We start from the raw sequence: 23,093 nt of genomic DNA, 5'->3' as shown, positions 1-23,093 counted from the left end.
GCACGTCACTACACAGCACGTCACTACACAGCACGTCACTACACAGCACTACACAGCCCAGCACTACACAGCACGTCACTACACAGCACGTCACTACACAGCACATCACTACACAGCCCGTCACTACACAGCCCGTCACTACACAGCCCGTCACTACACAGCACGTCACTACACAGCACGTCACTACACAGCACGTCACTACACAGCACGTCACCACACAGCACATCACTACACAGCACTACACAGCACTACACAGCACTACACAGCACATCAATACACAGCACATCACTACACTACACAGCACATCACTAGACAACACGTCACTACACAGCACGTCACTACACAGCACATCACTGCACGTCACTACACAGCACGTCACTACACAGCACGTCACTACACAGCACTACACAGCACAGCACTACACAGCACTACACAGCCCAGCACTACACAGCACGTCACTACACAGCACGTCACTACACAGCCCGTCACTACACAGCCCGTCACTACACAGCACGTCACTACACAGCACGTCACTACACAGCACGTCACCACACAGCACGTCACCACACAGCACATCACTACACAGCACTACACAGCACATCAATACACAGCACATCACTACACTACACAGCACATCACTAGACAGCACGTCACTACACAGCACGTCACTACACAGCACATCACTACACAGCACATCACTACACAGCACATCACTACACAGCACTACACAGCACGTCACTACACAGCACTACACAGCACAGCACTACACAGCACAGCACAGCACAGCCCAGCACTACACAGCACGTCACTACACAGAACGTCACTACACAGCACGTCACTACACAGCCCGTCACTACACAGCCCGTCACTACACAGCCCGTCACTACACAGCACGTCACTACACAGCACGTCACTACACAGCACATCACTACACAGCACTACACAGCACGTCACTACACAGCACGTCACTACACAGCACAGCACTACACAGCACTACACAGCCCAGCACTACACAGCCCAGCACTACACAGCACGTCACTACACAGCACGTCACTACACAGCACGTCACTACACAGCACGTCACTACACAGCACGTCACTACACAGCACGTCACTACACAGCCCGTCACTACACAGCCCGTCACTACACAGCCCGTCACTACACAGCACGTCACTACACAGCACGTCACTACACAGCACGTCACTACACAGCACGTCACTACACAGCACGTCACTACACAGCACATCACTACACAGCACATCACTACACAGCACATCACTACACTACACAGCACATCAATACACAGCACATCAATACACAGCACATCACTACACTACACAGCACATCACTAGACAGCACGTCACTACACAGCACATCACTACACACCACATCACTACACAGCACTACACAGCACATCACTACACAGCACATCACTACACAGCACATCACTACACTACACAGCACATCACTACACAGCACTACACTACACAGCAAATCATGTCTAAGTAGCAAGGCTGATTTAGAGTAAGCCATGATTTTCCCCAAATATTAAGACTTCCGGTCAGCATCCTATTAAGTTACAAGGATGATGGCATCGTACTGGGCTCCTACACATGTAGACTAACACTCTAATCATGCCTTCTCTGGAACAGGAACACCTTGAAGAAATATACTGAAATCTGAGGTACAACTCAACGTCACACTGCTGACATTTTATCTGTGACCTGCCGATGGTGTGTGTGTGTGTGTGCGCGTGTGTGTGAGGGAGATGGTGTGTGTGTGGGTGCGTGTGTGTGTGAGGGAGATGGTGTGTGTGTGTGTGCGCGCGTGAGGGAGATGGTGTGCAGATGTGACTGCTGAGGAGTAAACAAACTACCAGCTCTCCCTGTCACCAGCATGTGTCAGAGGACAGCTCTCTCTCACACACACACACACACACTAACACATGAAAACAGACGTTCACACACACACACACACACACACACATCTGGCGACATGATGGTTCCCTGTCATCTCTACTCCGTATGACCCGAAGCTAAGGGCACATAGAGGCTATACTTAGGTAACAGAACATAAATAATAACTGTTCATTTAGCAGAAACTTTTATCCAGAATGACCTCTTGAATCTGCAACCTCTTTATCCACAGTTACATGAGTTACTGAGCTAAACCCACCTCCAACATGATACAACTATGAAATAAAAACGAACATTTATTTAGCAGAAACTTATCCAAACTGCCAAACAGGTGAGGGACTCAAATTGTTATCCCCAGATCTGCAAGCTCTACTCTACCACCGAGCTCTACCACCGAGCTCTACCTATCCCCAGCCTAACACCAGTAAAGGCATTCAATCTGCAACATACTCCCCAAATAACCCTCCCGTTTTCTCCCCACACCGTCCTCAAAGGAGAGGTGTCTCATTTCACAACACAAGAGGCCATGGTGACTCAGCAGCAACGCAAGAGTTGTTGGAGTGCATTAAAATATACATTTTATTTATTTAGCGGCACTTAACTGGCACTAGCCAAGGCGACAGTGCATATAGAAAGTAAAGAAGAAAATCAAGGATCTAAAGTGCAAAGTTCTCGAGACATCACAGTGATCACAGTATTTCAGAGGTTAGAGTCAAGGAACGGCCTGTGTTAACCAGGCTCATTCCAAAATGACAAGGCACAAATGACAACACTGGACACGGTGCAACAATACCAGTCTTTACAAATAAACATGGGGTGAGAAGATGCTATCATCGACAGAATGCCTACTTGGTGACCAGACAGACATTAATGACAGTATGTTTTTTCCAGTCTATGACTGTGGCCTTGGTCACAACATGTGTGTTCAATTGTGGGTAATAAAGGAATACTTGGAACTCAGGGTACAGGCAGAACTGAACAGAAACACTGAACAGAAACCGCTTGGTAATTGCGGTGTTAACCGTTAAGTTCATGGTTGTATTGTAACACCGATTAAAGTCATCAATTGAAAATATGCAGGAATAGGATAGTATCCAAATGTTCACACTGTGTAGCACACAACGCAAAAGTAAATTGGGTGCCATTTAATAGTCTCATGTTCATTTGGAGCTAGCCTGATATAGTGAGACTTTTGAGACTATAGTAGCTAAAGGCCTTTCCATTAACATGGATGATAATAAAGTATGTAAACAGAGGGAGGGGGTATAACTTACTTGAGATACTTTTCCTGTTCACTACCACGAGTCTCCTCAGCTTGCACCACTGGCAAAACACGACAGAAACACGGTTAGCCTACGTTTATAGCTTCCTAGGCGTAAGCATCCTTACCAGCTGTAATCAGTGCGCGCGGCAGCTGGGCTCGTAGCGAAAACGCTTCAATCAACGGCACGCTCCTGCGCGCGGCAGACGTTGTGCGCGACAGCGGTGTTTTACTGAGTCTGGAAACAGCATGGAGCAAAGCGTATCGAAGGAAAAGGGGCGGGAGGGGGGAAGGAGACCATTCATGCACTCATCCTCCTCTACTTATACTGGTCTGTCCTTTAGTCAGCCTGTAGTGGATGGACTGGAAAAGGAATTATTTGGATTCTATAGGCCTAACATAATTTTATTGTTTATTTTCTTATTTAATTCTTTCTTAATTCCGTAGTTGGACGATCCGTCACTTTAAGTATTTTTTTCTCCAAGATATGGACTATTGGCATTTCAATCTATTCCCGAGACTGAAGAACAGTAAGGACAGTTTCACAAAATTTAGCCTACAGTAATTTCATAGATTCACTTAATGAATTTCCAACAAAAAGCTTTAGGTTATTCTTTAACCGCCTATTGATATTTTGGCGCAACATGCTTTTATCAAATTAGCAATTGTTATAAAACGACCATATTGGAGAAGATGATCATAAACTTTCATCTCCAATCTTCAATAAATACTGCATGTATTTAGTTTTCACCTGCCAAAGTCTGCATGGTGTTACGGGTTAACAATTCTAATGTAAGTTGGATATGTAATTGTCTGCCATGCACAAACGGGGACTATAATAATTGTTGCTTCCTTTTTTGCGTATCTAGATGCTCTTGGACAGTGATTATCTCTGAAACACGGTTAATTGTTATTATGAGTAGATATAGTTTCACACAATCACACTGCTGGCTTCACCTGCATTCGTTCGATTTTTCTTTTCAGTTGCCTGCCTTAAATTAAGTGGAACTTTTTTGTTTTGTTCAAGTAAGATAACTTTGAACTGGACTGATATTATCTATTTGATCTCCGACGGGTATAGGCTAAAGTTGTTATCCACGTATGTATTTTAGTATTTGTATCGGGGTTTGAGTTTGTATAAAACATCCGCTCTTCTCTGCTGATCCATGTCGTTCTTACCAGCAGGTTCTCGTTAATGAGAGGAAAAGAGACGCAGCCCCCCCTCGACCATAACCGAGTGAGAAGCCTTTCTTCTCCAGAATGAGCGCCAGCGGCCCCTCATACCTGCGGCGGCCGCTGCTGAACGCTCTGTTTGTCTTGGCCTCTTTGCTACCGGGAAGTTGCGCCTGCCCGAAACCATGCGCGTGTTACGTTCCCAGCGAAGTGCACTGCACCTTCAGATACCTGACCGCAATACCGCGCCAGATCCAGCCGGCTGTGGAACGAATTAACCTAGGGTGAGGGAAATAGTCTCTCTCTAATCTGTCTCTCTCTCAAACTCATGGTCCCCCTCTCTTTCCCTCCCTCCCTCCCTCCCTACCTCCCTCTCTCTCACACACACACACACACTCTCTTTCTCAAACACAAGCACACTCTCTAAAACTCATGCCCACCCCACGCCCCCTCTCCTCTTCACTCTCTCCCCCCCCCCTCTATTTTCATCTCCATGAGGAATGAAAAGACTTTCCCCTGCAGTCTCAGTGAGAGTGATGAGCCCTGACACAGTTTCTGTCCTGTCTGCAGCTACAACAGCATAACTGAGCTGAGAGAGAGCGATCTGTCTGGGCTGGTCCACCTGGAGCTTCTCATGCTTCACAGCAATACCATCCACAGCATCCAAGACAGGGCCTTCCAAGACCTCCAGTCCTTACAGGTACACAACCCTCCCAGACATTACCAAACCATCCTCCGATCTCCCGCCAAGGTGAATCATCCTCTCCTCTCCCCGTGGAGAATGTGAATGCCTTAGATCGTTCGTTGCGGAGAGAGAATCGTTTCCAGGCTTTGGGTGCCAAGGTGTGAAGGTTGTTAGAGAACGACACAGAAATCCATCTAGGAAACTGTCAAGATGAGCTCATTCATTGCATGGGTTTGTTCACGGTGCATGTACATGCTTTTCTCTTCGGTTCAAAGACAGTTGTAGGCTCTGAGGGTTATAAGAGAGTTGGGGAAATTCATAAGAAAAAGAAAAAAACTTGGACAGCGTTTCTTTACAACACTTTTGCGTACACCAGCTTGTACTTTTCACAGCATCTGATATATGAAGCGCTCCCAGATGGCTGCTCTCCGCTCACCCCCAGCCCTGTTTTACAGCCAGACGTTAAAGGAGAAATGTCTCAGCCGCGACGGGCCTGACTGAAATATCGTTGTTAGCGACACACTTTCGCTCCCAGGGTGTTAACTCTGACCCATAAATCTCTTCTTTAAAGTGTAACTGAACTCCAAAACCTTTATTTTTTTGTTATACCCCTACGATCATTACTCACACATAGCTAACTCAGCATGCCTTTTTTGAATCAAAATCAGCATCAGCTTTATTGGCCAAGTATACACACACAAGGATGTATGTTTGAGTCAAAGAACATTTGGTTGTAAATCCCAACTCTTTTTTTCCCCCTCAAAAACCGTTACAGGAATTTGTGACTAATGAGTGTATTTTCGAGTTATCCCAGGAAGAGGTTGTGAGTGAGAACGGGTTTGTGTTCATGTACCACTTCAAGCGTTTGAGGGAGCTTCAAATTTATAATTATTTCAAAAATCCCTCACCCACAACTTTTTACCAGAAACCAATTTGAGCTGAAACTGAGGTTTGTTTTTCCTCTTTAATGCTAGAGGCCGTTAATGAGAACCCCTCGCTCTCCCTCGCTCTCCCTCGCTCTCCCTTGCTCTCCCTCGCTCTCCCTCGCGCTCCCTCGCTCTCCCTCGCTCTCCCTCGCTCTCCCCCGCTCTCCCCCGCTCTCCCTCGCTCTCCCTCGCGCTCCCTCGCTCTCCCTCGCTCTCCCTCGCTCTCCCTCGCGCTCCCTCGCTCTCCCTTGCTCTCCCTCGCTCTCCCTCGCTCTCCCTCCCCACACAAGCCTCTTCTGTTGTGACTGCAGTTCCTCTTTCACGTCTCTCAGGTCCTGAAGATGAGCTACAACCAGGTGAGGGAGATACGCAAGGAGACGTTCAGAGGCCTACAGAGCCTGATCCGACTCCACATGGACCACAACCGCATCGAGTTCCTCCACCCCGAGGCGTTCTACGGCCTGACCGCGCTGCAGCTCGTTCACCTGGAGGGGAACCTCCTCCAGCAGCTCCACCCCGACACCTTTGTGACCCTGAGACACAGCCAGGTGTTCAAGGTGTCCTCCGTCAGGAACATCCACCTGTCGGACAACGCGCTCTCCAGTCTCCCTGCCGATGTGTTCTCCGGATGTGCCCGGCTGGAGAACGTCTTTCTCCATGGCAACCCGTGGTCATGTGACTGCCGTATGGAATGGTTCCCCATCTGGGTGCAGAGGAACGCAGGTGAGGGAACACGTTTGGTTCCGTTTTTCGTTTAGAAACACTTTGCATGAAGATGATTTTAACTACCACATAGCTACACAGCTATAGCTATAGCAATAACATTGTAGTTACACAGGAAATAGAAGTTAGTATTTATCAACAAAACCTAAAGAAGGTTGTCTCTCCAAGAACAGGATTGAACTCCTGTAAGTTGAGAAACTGCCAGCAACAGGATGGGAGAGTAAGACGACCTGACATGATTACATGGGATTGCCTTTGCTTAGCATCAGGATGTTCCCTCTCCCCAAACCTGTGGAGGAATGGAAAGCTTTTAGTCATACTTATGTTCCAGGATAGGCATGAAGGATTCCTCCCTCGTGTAAAGTCCTTTAGATGTTTTATACGACCGGGCACAGGCACGTTGGCAGTTTTACTGCACATGAAATGCATCATGAGATACAGCAGCATCGGAGCAGAGACATCTGGTGGAATCTCCACACGCATGGAATGAAGATGCCTCTACCTCACCACTAGCATCTTACTCAACACAAAACTCTATTTGTCTGTAAGCTAATGTTGCGTGGGAAGGAGTCCAGCAGGAAATGCATGCCTGTCCAAAGACGACAGATAAATCCTGAGTGAAGACAGGGCTTGACTTGTTTGAAGGATCATCTCGATCTTGGTCTCAGCTGGAGAGTAGAAATGGTACTCAGGGCCAAAATAGAGACGAACAAACTGCAGTCAGTGTCTTGAAAAGTCACATAGTTCCAGGAAGATCTTGTTTTGTGTAAGATGTACACAGATAAGCATAAATAGTATTAGTAATGATTTTCTCAAAGAAATCAAATGTCTTCCAGATTATCTCTCTCTCTGCCTCTGTTTCTCTCTCTCTCTCTCTCTCTCTCTCTCTCTCTCTCTCTCTCTCTCTCTCTCTCTCTCTCTCTCTCTCTCTCTCTCCCTCCCTCCCTCCCTCCCTCCCTCCCTCTCTCCCCCCCTCTCTCTCTCTCCGTCCCTCTCTTTAGTTTCCTCTGCTCCCTCTCTCTCTCAGACACCATGCCTTGAATGTTTCCCCAGGTGTGCTGAAATGCAAACGGGACAGGAAATACCCCCGGGGCCAGCTCTGCCCTCTCTGTGAAACCCCGACCCCCTCCCAGGGCAGAGCCATGGCCCAGCTCCCCAGCGAGGCCTTCTCCTGCTCCAAGCCCTGGATCCAGTCCCATCTGAAGCTGAGCAACTTCACCCTGGAGGAGGGCGACTACACCCCTGTCTCCTCCCAGGACTTCATCGCCCCCATTGGGTCCCTCCATATGAACCTGACGGACCAGTTCCAGAACGACGCCAGCCTGTCCTGTACCGTCCAGAGGCCCTCGGCCATGGAGGACCTGTCTCTGACTGTGGAGGAGGAGGGGGAGGCTAACGTCACCATGCTAACCGCTAGCATCTCCACGTCTCTAGTCTGCAACATCGATCACGAACACATTCAGCCGCTGTGGCGCATCCTGGCCACCTACAGCGACACGGCCATGAGGCTGGAGCGGGGCCTGATGCTGGCCAGGAGCCCGGAGATGGTGTACCGCTACAGGCAGGTGAGGCCCGACCAGGTGAGGCCCGACCAGGGAGGCGAGGACATCCATACAGACGTTGAGGCTGAGGTCAAGGCTTCTCCCGCCTGGCTGATGCAAGGAGAGGTCAGCTTTCAGCTGGACCGCACCACAACCACTTTCTCCACCCTGCATATAAAGTACCAGTCAGTGGTCAACCTGAGGGTGGAGAGCGGACCCCCGAAGAAGGATCGCTACAGCTGGACCATGATCAGACGAGACAACCTGACCAAGACTGAACACGCCGTCCTCATAGGTTTGTTAAGTGTTTAGAAGACACATTTTGCCTTGTTGTTCAGGTCTCTACCAGAAATTCTCCTTGCTGTCGCAACATCATAACAACTTGTACTTAATATTTGTATGTCGATTTGGATAAAACCGTAAAGCTAAATGAACAAAACAAAACCATGAATGCTGTTGTGTCTCCAGGGGGCATTGTGGAGCTGAAGTGCCTGACCCTGGGGGAGCCCAGGCCCTCAGTGGAGTGGATCCTGGCGGACGGCACCAAGGTGCGGGCGCCCTACACCAGCGAGGACCACCGTGTGGTGATCACGGCCGACGGGAGGCTCATCCTCCGGGGGGCGGATGTCTCGGACTCTGGTCTCTACCGCTGCATCGCCACCAATTACCTGGATGCCGACATGCTCAGCTTCCGGGTCACGGTGCTGTCGTCTGACGTGGAAGATGCAGAGGTGAACGGGGCCCGGCTCGCTCGGCCACTGGGTCAGGGCCTGGTTCTGGACTGCGGGTCTTCAGGGAACCCCGAGGCCTCCATCCAGTGGGTTCTACCCGACAACACTGTGCTGGATAAGTCCAACAACAACCGGAAGCTCTACGAGAACGGAACCCTGGGGATCCAGCAGCTGACTGGCCAAGACCGAGGGTTCTACAGGTGCCTGGCAGCCAATCACCTGGGAGCGGACCTGCTGGTGTCACAGGTCACCGTGACGGGTCAGGGATTGTATGAAGGGGCGGAGGGGGACGGGGAGGGCTCTGGGGTGGAGGTTGATCCTAGTGTGCAGGAGGAGGCTGGCATGTCTCTCAGTGAGACTCCCTCTGACAGGACCAGTCAGGAGTCAAGGACCCTCACCTCAGATCGGCCCTATCCCAGACACAGGCCCCACGGCAGGGGGTCTGGGGGCAGGCTGGGAGGACGGAGGAAGGGTTCCGGCAACAGCAGGCAGACTGGGAGCTACAGGAGGGTCTTTGACAAAACCTCCAGGAAAGTGGACCCCCGGATGTTTGCGGAGTTCATTAAAAAGGCCCAAAGTGGATCCCCGGCCAAGACTGACAGGGATGAGTCCGACCCTGGGATGTCTGGGGACGGGGAGGAAGGCTCTGCGGAGGGTTTACTTCAGGGAGAGCCTGTTATGCCACTCAGAACCATCAAGCCAACAAAGGAAAACACTCACGATGGCACCATAGCAACAGCGACTGAGGCTGTGAGCACACAGCAGTTCTACAGTCAAACTGAATCCATGGCAACCACAGAGAGCGGTCAGTATTATGTTACGACAGACACAGAAAACGGTCAAACCAGTGTCACGGCAACATCCAGGGATCCAGACAGACATCAGCCGAGCTTTACCACGTCAATGGACACCGCGTACACACAGACAACAGAGTCGCAAACTCAGTCTGATGCCACACCCATCAAGTCTACATTTACCCTTCCACCAGGGGGTGCCACAAAGAGTGTGAACGATGCAGTCGCTTCACATGCCACCAGTCCACACCACAGAGAAGCCAGCGATGCTATGGAGAGCAATACGATCAGCAAGCGCCCCGTCACCCTCCGCCTCACTGTGACCAACACCTCCGACATCACCCAACTCCTGTTCTCAGGAGACCCCCGCACCGACCCCGAAACATCCACCTCCATCTCCGGCAGCGGAACCACCCTGACCTTCCTCACTGACCCCAACGTGACCCCCATGATGGACGGTCCTGGGCTCCCCTCGGACCCCATTGTCCACTCGTCCACAGACCCTGACAGCCAGACCACCTTCACGGCCGTAACGACTACCGAGAGGCAGCAGGATGAGATTACCTTCCACACCACCCAGAGGATCAAGTCCCCACGCCTGCCGGCCGGGTCCACCATTATCTCCCGCCAGCAGATACACATCATCCCTCCCAAGAAGGGGGCTCAGGGAGGGGGCCGCAGGAGGGGCCCCGGGAGGAGGAGGATCATCAAGCCCAACAGGATCACTGACATCCAGTCGTTCCTGGACAAGCTGTCCGGGAGGAAGCAAGGCAACAGAACGGTGCCGTTTAGCGTGGAGCTCACTACAGGTAGGCTGAACGACGTTTGCGACTGGGATGAATATGTTTGATTTATGATTTCTGGTATCACACCAGTCTGTAGTGATTTGCAGCGCAGTACATTGGGAATTAATTGGGAACATTTTTTATGAAAGTATATTTTTCTTTCAGAGTGTGGTGAATGTGTGGATGGCAAGAGGAAGACTAGTGGCCTGACGGAGGAGACATCATCCACTGTCACTTCTCCATACTCTGAGCCCTCCACCACCCAGCCCCCCTCCACCCAGCCCCCCTCCACCCAGCCCCCCTCCACCCAGCCCCCCTCCACCCAGCCCCCCTCCACCCAGCCCCCCTCCACCCAGCCCCAGGCCAGGCTGGAGGTCTCCAGTGGCTACATTACCTCAGCTGACGCCCCGGAGGCCGACCCCACACCAGATCCTTACATGACAGATGAGCCAGGGACCTCCAGAACCACCACAACCACCACCGCTGCCTCTAAGGTGATCCGGGGTCGAATCCCCTGGGACAGGCTGTTTGGTGGCAGGGACAGGAAAAAAGAGATACTGGAGAGGTTACGCAAGCCAGTCAGACCACCGACTGCCACAGGGAGCTCAAGGACGGTCAAACCAACGACCGCAACAACGACCACAACCACAACCGAGTTGCCCACGGTCGATGCCCTGTCCGAACCTGTGACCGCCGCTCCCCCAGGGAGAGGGCTGGGGAACCCAGATGCCTCCTCTGGTGACGACTACGAAGACTCCTTCTCCTCGGACCCGGAGACTCTGCGTTCGACCACATCCAAGCCTCCCTCTCACTGGAAGACCACTACTCCTTCAGCCAGCACCTCCCTGGAGACTCACACCATCCCCTCCCCGCCCACTGCCCAGCCCCCCCCTGGAGAGGCCCCCGACGAGGCCTCCTCCTCTGGGTTGGAATCAGAGGTGTCGGGGCGGTCCCCCTCGCGCCGGTTTGGGGGTAATCGTAGACCCAACGGAGGAGGGTCAGGGTGGACAAGGAGGGGATTCAGGGTTAGGAGGCCTTTCAGGAAGTCCACCACAACCACCAAAGCTCCCACCAGCACAACAGAAGCTGCAACCACCATGGAAACCACCATGGAAACCACCATGGAAACCACAATGGAAACCACCATGGAAACCACTATGGAAACCACCATGGAGACTACAATGGAAACCACCATGGAGACCATGGAAACCACCATGGAGACTACAATGGAAACCACCATGGAAACCACTATGGAAACCACCATGGAGACTACAATGGAAACCACCATGGAGACCATGGAAACCACCATGGAGACCACCATGGAAACCACCATGGAGACCCCCATGGAGACCACTAGAATGCCTCAGCGCACTGTCTCTGTGTCCAAGCCCCTGTACACGCCCTCCAGAGAGGCTGAGCGGTCAGCCGTGACCGTGTCCACTGACCCCTACTACGACAACTGGAGGGAGCCTTCAACCAGCCGACCACCAGCCTACACCAGACTCCCAACCACCTCTACTACGCCCCACCCCACCACCACATACAGGCCTTACACCACCACCAGAACTTACAGCAACACCATCAGGGGGAACAGCAACGCCGGGCCACCCCCAGGCAGAGAGGGCGGGCGGCCCACACAGAGGACGCTGATCCAAAGACCCAGGCCCACCGTGTCCATTAGACCAAGAGGACAAGAAGAAAAGACCATGATCTTCGACACCCTGATGGTCCTGACAGCTGAGCAGGGCCACAGCAGCACCCAGCGGCCCTACAGCAGGCAGGACATAGACAACACCATCTCCAACGCCTACAACCATCTCACTGGATACGAGACCACCACGTCTAACATCGTGGGCTTTGAGCCTTCCACGGACAGCCTGCTCAGCAAGCCCAGGATAGTGGGGGGCAACGCCGCCAGTTACACCGTCCTCTCCAACTCCAACGCCTTCCTGCCCTGTGAGACGACAGGCAACCCTGAGCCGTCCATCAGCTGGAAGAGGTTCTCCTCAAGCACAGGTAGGAGAGGTTCTCCTCAAGCACAGGTAGGAAGAGGTTCTCCTCAAGCACAGGTAGGGAGAGGTTCTCCTCAAGCACAGGTAGGAGAGGTTCTCCTCAAGCACAGGTAGGAAGAGGTTATCCTCAAGCACAGGTAGGAAGAGGTTCTCCTCAAGCACAGGTAGGAGAGGTTCTACTCAAGCACAGGTAGGAAGAGGTTCTCCTCAAGTACAGGTAGGAGAGGTTCTCCTCAAGCACAGGTAGGAGAGGTTCTCCTCAAGCACAGGTAGGAAGAGGTTCTCCTCAAGCACAGGTAGGAAGAGGTTCTCCTCAAGCACAGGTAGGAGAGGTTCTCCTCAAGCACAGGTAGGAAGAGGTTCTCCTCAAGCACAGGTAGGAGAGGTTCTCCTCAAGCACAGGTAGGAAGAGGTTCTCCTCAAGCACAGGTAGGAGAGGTTCTCCTCAAGCACATGTATGGAGAGGTTCTCCTCAAGCACAGGTAGGGAGAGGTTCTCCTCAAGCACAGGTAGGAAGAGGTTCTCCTCAAGCACAGGTAGGAGAGGTTCTCCTCAAGCACATGTATGGAGAGGTTCTCCTCAAGCACAGGTAGGAGAGGTTCTCCTCAAGCACATGTATGGAGAGGTTCTCCTCAAGCACAGGTAGGGAGAGGTTCTCCTCAAGCACAGGTAGGAGAGGTTCTCCTCAAGCACAGGTAGGAAGAGGTTCTCCTCAAGCACAGGTAGGAAGAGGTTCTCCTCAAGCACAGGTAGGGAGAGGTTCTACTCAAGCACAGGTAGGGAGAGGTTCTCCTCAAGCACATGTATGGAGAGGTTCTCCTCAAGCACAGGTAGGGAGAGGTTCTCCTCAAGCACAGGTAGGGAGAGGTTCTACTCAAGCACAGGTAGGAAGAGGTTCTCCTCAAGCACAGGTAGGAGAGGTTCTCCTCAAGCACAGGTAGGAAGAGGTTCTCCTCAAGCACAGGTAGGAAGAGGTTCTCCTCAAGCACAGGTAGGGAGAGGTTCTACTCAAGCACAGGTAGGGAGAGGTTCTCCTCAAGCACATGTATGGAGAGGTTCTCCTCAAGCACAGGTAGGGAGAGGTTCTCCTCAAGCACAGGTAGGGAGAGGTTCTACTCAAGCACAGGTAGGAAGAGGTTCTCCTCAAGCACAGGTAGGAGAGGTTCTCCTCAAGCACAGGTAGGGAGAGGTTCTCCTCAAGCACAGGTATGGAGAGGTTCTCCTCAAGCACAGGTAGGAGAGGTTCTACTCAAGCACAGGTAGGGAGAGGTTCTACTCAAGCACAGGTAGTGAGAGGTTCTCCTCAAGCACAGGTAGGAGAGGTTCTCCTCAAGCACAGGTAGGAAGAGGTTCTCCTCAAGCACAGGTAGGGAGGAAACACGTTGCTAAGGCCTGACTGCAAATCTATCTTTAAAAAAAGACTGTTTAAACGGTATCTAATAGTTTCAGTTTATATCTATGAATGTCTGTCAACGTATGTTCTCTGTTCTCTGTCTCTCTCTTTGTCTCTCTCCCTGTCTCTCTTTCTGTGTGTCTCTCTCTCTCTCTCTATGTCTCTCTCTCTGTCTCTCTCTCTCTGACAGGGAGCACGATAACAATCACAGGGCGGATGGGAAAGTTTGAGGTGTTCAAGAATGGTACCCTGTCCATCCAGAACGCCAACATCAAGGACCGCGGTCAGTACCTGTGCTTGGCGGAGAATCCCCAGGGCTCCACCAAGCTACTGGTCATGCTGTCGGTGGTGGCCTACCCCTCCCGCATCCTGGAGCCCCACTTGAGGGAGATCCAGTCCCACTCAGGGGGGAAGGTGGAGATGACGTGCAAGACAGAGGGTCGGCCCTCTCCGCTGGTGTCCTGGATCCTGGCTAACCGCACGCAGGTCAGAGGTCACCACTTCAACCAGGACAGGGTGTGGGTGACCCCGGACGGCACCCTGGTCATCCAGCATGTGACCGTCTATGATCGGGGTCACTACAAGTGCATCGCGAGCAACCCGGCGGGTGCAGACACGGCCACGGTCAGACTGCAGGTGGTGGCAGCGCCCCCTGGTATCTTGGAGGACAAGCGGCAGCAGGTGAAAGCAGAGGCGGGCCAGGACCTGTGGCTGGCCTGCACCGGCCAGGGCAGCCCTCAGCCCACGGTGCACTGGGTGCTGTTTGACGGCTCTGTGATCCGTCCCCGAAGGACCTCTCCTGACCCCAGGGTGTCTGTGTTCCTAAACGGGACCCTCCTATTGGAGGACGTGGCGGTCACGGACGGCGGGAAGTACGAGTGCATCGCCACCAGCTCCACGGGCTCGGAGCGTCGCGTGGTTACCCTGGCGATAGATAAGAGGGAGGCGGCGCCCCGGATCGTGGAGGCGTCGCGGCGCAGGACGGAGCTGGAGTACGGAGACCAGCTGAGGATGAACTGCTCGGCCAGCGGAGACCCCAAACCCTCCATCATCTGGAGACTGCCCTCCAAGGCTGTGGTGCAACAGAAGCACAGGTACTGAGACACACAACATACACACACTCACATATTTACTGTTCATAACACACACACTCACTGTGCATGACACGGCACACACACTCACAGACTTACTGTCCCAGACACACACACACAGTCACACATGTAGTGTACCGGACAAAAACACATTCACACACAGGAAACCATGTGTAAAGTATTAGCTCAGGACCGTTGTGTATTAATGGTGAGCAGCCCTCAAATAGCTGAGGTTGTGTCTCCAGAGGGATTTCTGCTTGTTTCAAGCGAGCTGGACCCAGTCTCCATTTAGGCCATGGGGACACACAGTTTAACAGGAACATAGAGTTGAGAAACTTGGATTGGAGACAGATAGACTTTAAAAATAAAACCCTTCTTTGAATTGTACTCAATCTCTCTGGCATAAACTGCACACATTGCGTGGAAATATGTCTTGGGATCTCTTGGGATAACTGCACCGTTATTTATACCGCAGAAATATCCCAGTTTTCATAGTGAAGATCGGGTTTCAAGTTTCTATTTTCCCTCATTTTCTGTTTCCTGCCCTGTTGGTGATTCCCCGAGGTACGGGATAATAGTGTTAGTGTTTATATCTGAGGATTAGTCAAAGCCCTGCTCTCCAAATCGGAGGAGGCACAATGAGATACGGTGCTCCTTGAATTCACAGACTTAGCGCTCAATCAAATCAGATTGGGTCCCAATGGAAGCAGGCTTAGGGTGATTAAAGAAGCCATTGGAATAGAAACTGGATCTTTAAAACTTAACAACCTAAACACTGGGGATTGTTGTGAAGGATGGAACCTTTATTTCTTATTTTTTTAGATTTTCGGTTAGTTTACAATCCTAACCGTTAATTTTAGGTTCGTCGTTGTGGATATTTCAGTTATTACCTTCATTATGCCTTTACGGTATACTTTAGTAGCAAGAACATTTTCAATCTGCTTTTTATTCAGAAACGTTTATTTCCGTTCATTTATTTCAGTATTGCGTACAAGATTCAACAATGGGTTTTAGAAACAGTCTAATGTAAATCTCCCCTTGTAATTGTCATTCAGAGAGCGCCTGGTATTAGCTTCAAGCAGATGCTTTTCCAGCAAATCAACGGGCTGCATGTCAATGAGCTCTGATAACTCAACAAACTCCAGATGACATCCTACCACATGCTGTATTTTAATGACGAGTCGTAGCTCGCAGTGAAAACTAATAAAGGTTTCCAGGCCAACTCTTCTCTCTCCCCTCGATCTTTTTCACTTACCAACGATTCTCAACAAGCCAGAACATGAAACATTGCATTTGCCCAAGAAACAAGATGGCGACATTTCAAATCAGTTTTTATTACAGTAACAACTCATTCAGAGTTCCGCAGAGAGGAGTGTGAGAGTTGCACAGTGACCCAGGCATCTCTGCCCTGGCACGTCCTGATAATGACCTTGACAGGCTGCCTCCCTCCTCTCCGGTTTGAGTAACACAACACCATCTGTGTCACGGCTTGGTCACTGGTCGCTTTGTTAAATCATTATTATCCTCACAACTATGTCATAAAGCGGGTTTATACAAACACTTACAGTCAAAGGTACAGTAATTTTTCCAGTTGTGTATGAACCGTGATAAACGACTGTTTTGAAACTGTGATGTTTTCTAGTGTTCGATTATTTTCTGCAACTGTAGGAGCTAACCCTTATAATGAGATGCTGGTGGCCTTGATGCGAGACAGCCGCAGATGATATATGCTGGTGTTGATGTGCTCTGAGGCTGACAGGTCGAGACAGAGAGACACACTCCCTGTGTGCTTCATGGAGATGGAGAGCAGCACAAAGCGTGTGCACATAAGCTCCACAGGAGGAAAACTCATTTCACAGGCTACATGTGAAGACGACGGCTACTGACTCAGCAGAATGTTAAATCAAAACAGAAAGTTTGTTCCCCGGTTTCAGTTCTACACATGGCACAGTTCCACAGAACGAAATGCTGATGATTGTTTACGAAAAGTACTGAGCTGGTAAAGAATACAAAGTTTACGAGAAACGCAGACTCATTCCTTTTCTGTGTGGTTGTGGTTTGTTTCTTTCATGAGAATAATTCCATGGTTTCCTTTTCTCGTTCCCCAGAATGGGTAGCAGGATTCAGGTCCTGGACAACGGCACCCTGATCATCAACACTGTCAACGACAAGGACTCCGGAGACTACCTGTGCGTGGCCCGCAACGCGATCGGTGACGACCTCCAGCTGATGAAGGTCTACGTGTCCATGAAGCCTGCCAGGATCGAGCCCAAGGTGTACGGCAAGAAGCAGGTGCCGTATGGGAACGACCTGAGGGTGGACTGCAAGGCTTCCGGGGCACCAGAGCCAGAGATCTCCTGGGGGCTCCCCGACGGCACACTGGTCAACAGCGCCCTGCAGTCCGACAGCAGCGGGGGAGGAGGGCGATCAAAGCGCTTCATCCTGTTTGATAACGGGACTCTCTACCTGAACCAGGTGAGTCAGGGAAGTTAGCTGGACCAGGGGAGTCAGGAAGTTAGCTGAACAGGAAGTCAGCTGGACCAGGGGAGTCAGGAAGTTAGCTGAACAGGAAGTCAGCTGGACCAGGGGAGTCAGGAAGTTAGCTGAACAGGAAGTCAGCTGGACCAGGGGAGTCAGGAAGTTAGCTGAACAGGAAGTTAGCTGGACCAGGGGAGTCAGGAAGTTAGCTGAACAGGAAGTCAGCTGGACCAGGGGAGTCAGGAAGTTAGCTGAACAGGAAGTCAGCTGGACCAGGGGAGTCAGGAAGTTAGCTGAACAGGAAGTTAGCTGGACCAGGGGAGTCAGGAAGTTAGCTGAACAGGAAGTCAGCTGGACCAGGGGAGTCAGGAAGTTAGCTGAACAGGAAGTTAGCTGGACCAGGGGAGTCAGGAAGTTAGCTGAACAGGAAGTTAGCTGGACCAGGGGAGTCAGGAAGTTAGCTGAACAGGAAGTCAGCTGGACCAGGGGAGTCAGGAAGTTAGCTGAACAGGAAGTTAGCTGGACCAGGGAGTCAGGAAGTTAGCTAAACAGGAAGTTAGCTGGACCAGGGGACCCTGGACCCTCCCTCCAAATTAATCTATAGTTTTTGAGAAACTTTTTTTCCAAAAGAAAATTCCTAGTTAGGGCGGGCAGGCAGTAGGAGTGTTAGTGTTGAATCCCTTTAATTCTTCCTGTCTGATGGGGGAAGGGTGAAGTGTGTGTATGTTCCAAGGTGTTGTGTGTGTGTGTGCACATGTGCATGAGTGTGTGACTGTGTATTCCCCCCCCAAATAATCAACCTTTCTAAACTTTCTTTCCAAAAAGAAAAAAAAATCATTGTTTACCCTTCCTAGATGACTTTTTCCCTCGCCCCCCCAAAAAAATCAAACTTTATAAATAAATAAAAAATTCTACCTTCAGAAACTTTATTTTTCAAAAGTAAAGTGACAGCTTACTTCCTATCTGTTGCTAGCAGCCTCCAGTCAGTAACCTTTACTTCCCCTCCTCTCCTTCCAGGTGGGCATCTCGGAGGAGGGCGACTACACTTGCTACGCCGAGAACCATCTGGGGAAGGACGAGATGCACGTCCACATCACCGTGCTCACGGCCGCCCCGCGGATACGCACACCCAGCAGGACATACGCCAAGGTGGCGCCCGGAGACAACATCCGCTTCGACTGCGAGGCAGCCGGCGAGCCCAAACCCAAGATCCTGTGGATGCTGCCGACCAACGACATGATCGCAGCCTCCAACGAGCGCTACCTCATGCATGTGAACGGCTCGCTGGACATCAGAGACGCCAAGCCGGTGGACGCCGGTGAGTACGTATGTATGGCCCGCAACACAGCCGGGGACGACAGCAAGGTGTACAAGCTGGACGTCGACGGGAACCCTCCGGTGATCAACGGATACTACCGGAACAGGACAGTGGTGAAGGACACCGCCGCCAAATATTCCAGGAAGCTAATTGACTGCAAAGCCGAGGGAGACCCGCCCCCGAAGATCACCTGGATCATGCCGGACAACATCTTCCTCACGGCTCCGTACTACGGCAGCAGGATCGTCGTGCACCCCAACGGGACGCTGGAGTTCCGGAACGTGCGTCCGACGGACACAGCGGAGTTCATCTGCATGGCGAGGAACGATGGTGGGGAGGCGGTGATGGCGGTGCAGCTGGAGGTCACGACCTCGCTCAGACGGCCCATCTTCAAGAACCCCTTCAACGAGCGTGTCGTGACCCGCACGGGGAAAACCACCGTGCTCAACTGCTCCGCCGACGGACACCCCGCCCCGGAGATCACCTGGCTGCTGCCGAACGGAAGCCGCTTCGACCCCGGCCCCGAGCGCGGCCCACGGCATCACCAGGGCAATGACGGCACTTTCGTCATCTACAACCCCAGCAAGGAGGATGCTGGGAAGTATCGTTGCTCCGCCAAGAACTCCATCGGCTACATCGAGAAGCTGATTGTCCTGGAGGTGGGGCAGAAGCCGTACATCCTCACCCGCCCCCGGGGGATCATCCGCAGCGTGTCTGGGGACCCCCTCTTCCTGCACTGTCTGGCAGACGGCAGTCCCAGGCCCAGCATATTCTGGACGGTCCCAGGAGGCCACACCCTGGCCCGGCCGCAGGTCCAGGGCCGGCACCAGCTGATGGAGAATGGCACCCTGGTGGTGAAGGACACCACCCTCCACGACCGGGGGAACTACGTCTGCCGGGCGAGGAACGAGGCCGGTGAGGCTGTCCTCACCGTCCCGGTCATCATCATCGCCTACCCACCACGCATCACCACAGGCCCGCCCCCCACCGTGAGGGCGGCGGCTGGGGCGCCTGTCCAGCTCATCTGCGCCGCCATCGGGATTCCCAAGCCGGAGGTGTCCTGGGAGCTTCCTGATCACTCGGTGCTGTCGGCCGCTAGCCAGGGGCGTCCTCGGGGCAGCGAGCTGCTACACCCCCAGGGAACCCTCATCATCCAGAGGCCCACCACCTCAGACTCCGGACCCTACAAGTGCCGGGCCAAGAATCACCTGGGCTCAGACACGCGGGTCACATACCTGAGGGTGCTGTGAGAGACAGGCTGAGGAGGAGGGTGGACACAAAGTATGGAGTATGGATAATGTGTGGATATATAGTGTGGATATAGAGTGTGGATATAGAGTGTGGATTAGGAGTGTGGGTATAGAGTGTGGATTAGGAGTGTGGCTATAGAGTGTGGATTAGGAGTGTGGATATACCAGTATGGACACGCCAGTATAAAAACTATGAACAGCCAAGAACCTGCTCCAGTGCTTTTCTTTCAGTGTCTCCTGTATTATACACTATGTTTCCAGAGTGGACTTGTTTTCCGTGTGTGGATCTGTGAGGATCAGAGCTCGTGGAACAGTTGGACTGGATCGCTTCTACTCTCCCGGCGAACGAAAGGAATGAACAAAGGCACGAGGGAAAGGAGGACAAACTGTACAGAGAAGGCCCTGTTCTCTGCCAGGAACTCTGGGAAGGCGAGAGCTGTTATTCTTGTCATAAGGTGGAAGTCAGGGGTCTGGAAACCTCAGAGTGGTTTTCATTTGGACTGTTTATTAAGAGGAGGGCCGGACGGCCAAGCTACGGCGTTTTCTTCCAGACGCTGCTGCAAACAAGGATGAAATTACAGCCCACGAAGAAGTGAGAGCGAGAAAGAGAAGCGCTCCCTGTGGGATTCGACCCCCACAGACTCAGCATGTTTACATCTCGGGACTGAAGGTTTTGTGACCGAAACCGCTGCAGTGAAACAGGGACAATAGACACGTTCATAGAAGGAGAAAGCTATTTTTCTATCTGTCAGAAATCAAACTTTCCTTTACATATGAACAGAGCTTTAAATAGTAAAAGACACAATATAAATATTAGCATCAATTTTACACTGGACCAGTATGCAGTGTCTTCACATTTCTATATTTGGTTTCTCTGCAATGAACTTTGTCTGGTAATTGCTTTTTTTGTTATCCTCACCATGATAAACTGAATGTCCTGCCATTCTCTCGGTGTGTATTCTCACTGGCATGGGTGTTGATTTGACACTGTTCATGTTCAGACTTCATACAACTACACAGTATCCTTCTTCGTTTAATAATATATTTTGTAGAAAATATTTACTTTACGAAAATGTATATATGCAATTTGTGATACCCAGGAAAATAAATTAAACACAGTGGAATTTGTTTGTCATGTCTTTGAATTCTGCATGTGGCTTTTTTCTTCGTGTTTTGAAAATGTAAATCTGCAGAATCCCTAAGGTGTCGGGATGTTTGTGTTCAGGCTTGTTTGGGTCAGACTGGAGAGGAGGGAGCAGAGGTGGTTGGGCTGGAGGTGGAGAGGTCAGGTTGCTTATGTTGCCTGGGTGACAAGATGATGAGTTGGAGCAGAGACCACACACACTCAAACACTCTGACACACACACACTCACACACACTCCAGCGAGTCTCCTACATTAAGAACAATCGTTTTAAAACCATCTTACGTCTTAACAGAAATATTGCATCTGTAAAGAAGAGGCCAACAACTGGAAACAATTTTGTGAGTAAATTGCAACTATTTAGGGTCTCGTTTTAATGACGCTCATCTAGAATACGTAGGAGAAGAACCTTGTTGCTCCTGTTGACTTAAATTTGACCTTCCATCATCATGACAACGCTGTCTGTCCAAAACAATCGTCAGGCGGACTGGGCAGTTCAAAATTCAAATGACAAATTTATATAAATACATACAAATATTTATTTCTGTATTTTCTTACTACTCAGGACTCAGTCCTGAGCAGTGAGACCAAGAGAAACTACTGGTCACTTAGGATTTGGTTGTTCCCCAAAAAAATCTATATATATAGATATTTACATGTATTATAATTTGTTGTCTTCTCTTCGTAGACATGACTCAGTCCAGAGTGCGGCCACACAGCCCAGACAGGAAGGAGAGGAATTCTCTCCTATAAAGATGAGGGCCATGGGCCCGGGTTAGGAGAAACCGCTGTCATGGGAACGAGGGAAGACAAATCACACGCAATTAACCAGTCTGGCAAAATGGCGCCCAGAACAAACCAGACAGTTGTATGCGACTGATTATTCATGGAGACCCTGACCTGAGGATGATCTGGGTTTGTATGTTGTTTCAGTTTGGGGTTGTAGCTGTGAGAGCTGAAGGAGTTGATCTTCCAGTGGCAGCTGTGTTTCTAGGGGAACCCATTCAAACCCAAACATGGGATTTCCCCATCCTCATCCCTCCACCCTCGTTCCCCTGATTGCCACAGTGTCAAATAAATACTTACAAATGTTAACTTACAACCAGGCAAGAATGTATATGAGTGTGTGTGTGTATGTGTGTGTGTGTGTGTGTGTGTGTGTGTGTGTGTGTGTGCGTGCGTACCCACTCTAAGAAAGATTCATTCTTATGTAAGTTACATTTCATTTCATGTATGTATTTTAAAATGATTAATTCAAGAAAAATCCATGATTCTAACATATTTATACTTTCAACCTACCAGTCTCCAGGGCAGAGGCCACATTGGGAGATCTGCACCCCAGGCCCGGTACACCAAAGGCAGGGCAGGCCGACCCATGCTCCCCCTCCTCACGGCAGCCCTCCTGTATGATCCCCGACTGTTTGTTTTCCATCCTGGTCTCTGGAGAAGCCCGCAGAGAAGCCTGCAGGGCCTGTGTGATTGATGAGCTGAACCCTGGACGACCCCAGCCTCAGCTCAAACGCTCATCATCGACCCCTGGATGGTGACCCATGTGACCTCATCACACCCTCAGTGGTCCTCGGCTGTTTATGGACGAGATTACAAAGATCTCCAGGAGCAGGGTTGGAGTGTAACCCTACAGGAGGGTATCTCTCCAGGAGCAGGGTTGGAGTGTAACCCTACAGGAGGGTATCTCTCCAGGAGCAGGGCTGAAGTGTAACCCTACAGGAGGGCATCTCTCCAGGAGCAGGGTTGGAGTGTAAACCTACAGGAGGGTATCTCTCCAGGAGCAGGGCTGGAGTGTAACCCTACAGGAGGGTATCTCTCCAGGAGCAGGGTTGGAAATATCTAGAAGTGCTTAGTGGTTTCCGTAG

General features: G+C 51.1%; 2 protein-coding genes across 3 annotated transcripts; both read left to right on the top strand.

Annotated features, from left to right (window-relative positions):
* Positions 1–795: 795 nt before the first annotated feature.
* LOC134029441 (300 kDa antigen AG231-like) lies at positions 796–1,217 on the top strand (the record flags this gene model as incomplete). The annotated part of the gene is made up of 2 exons (XM_062473533.1): positions 796–894; positions 1,137–1,217. Coding segments are annotated over 2 exons (180 nt in total), but the record flags the coding sequence as incomplete, so codon positions are not given.
* Positions 1,218–3,546: 2,329 nt separating this feature from the next.
* On the top strand, positions 3,547–20,635 carry igsf10 (immunoglobulin superfamily, member 10). Of its 2 annotated transcripts, XM_062472447.1 has the most exons (10): positions 3,547–3,969; positions 4,363–4,634; positions 4,921–5,050; positions 6,294–6,684; positions 7,738–8,520; positions 8,694–10,559; positions 10,701–12,551; positions 14,131–15,034; positions 17,140–17,506; positions 18,527–20,635. In XM_062472447.1, exons 2-10 carry the CDS (start codon positions 4,438–4,440, stop codon positions 20,075–20,077), a joined length of 8,040 nt encoding a protein of 2,679 aa, XP_062328431.1. In that variant the 5' UTR covers positions 3,547–3,969; positions 4,363–4,437; the 3' UTR covers positions 20,078–20,635. The 2 variants fall into 2 exon arrangements, with proteins under 2 accessions (XP_062328431.1, XP_062328432.1); XM_062472448.1 differs by lacking the exons at positions 3,547–3,969; positions 4,363–4,634; positions 4,921–5,050; ... (2 more) ...; positions 8,694–10,559; positions 10,701–12,551 and adding an exon at positions 13,896–13,913.
* Positions 20,636–23,093: the final 2,458 nt, after the last annotated feature.

This window comes from Osmerus eperlanus, chromosome 11, assembly GCF_963692335.1.
Source record: "Osmerus eperlanus chromosome 11, fOsmEpe2.1, whole genome shotgun sequence".
In the NCBI taxonomy this organism is placed as follows: domain Eukaryota; kingdom Metazoa; phylum Chordata; class Actinopteri; order Osmeriformes; family Osmeridae; genus Osmerus; species Osmerus eperlanus.
The sequence above is the reverse complement of the archived record's forward strand: the minus strand, read 5'-3'. Positions and strand labels throughout refer to the sequence as shown.

Coding starts and splice junctions, on each gene's coding strand:
- igsf10 (XM_062472447.1), top strand. CDS start 4,438: ATGAGCGCCAGCGGCCCCTCATACCTGCGGCGGCCGCTGCTGAACGCT. Junction 5,051..6,293: donor AAGACCTCCAGTCCTTACAG/GTACACAACCCT, acceptor CACGTCTCTCAG/GTCCTGAAGATGAGCTACAA. Junction 8,521..8,693: donor TGAACACGCCGTCCTCATAG/GTTTGTTAAGTG, acceptor TTGTGTCTCCAG/GGGGCATTGTGGAGCTGAAG.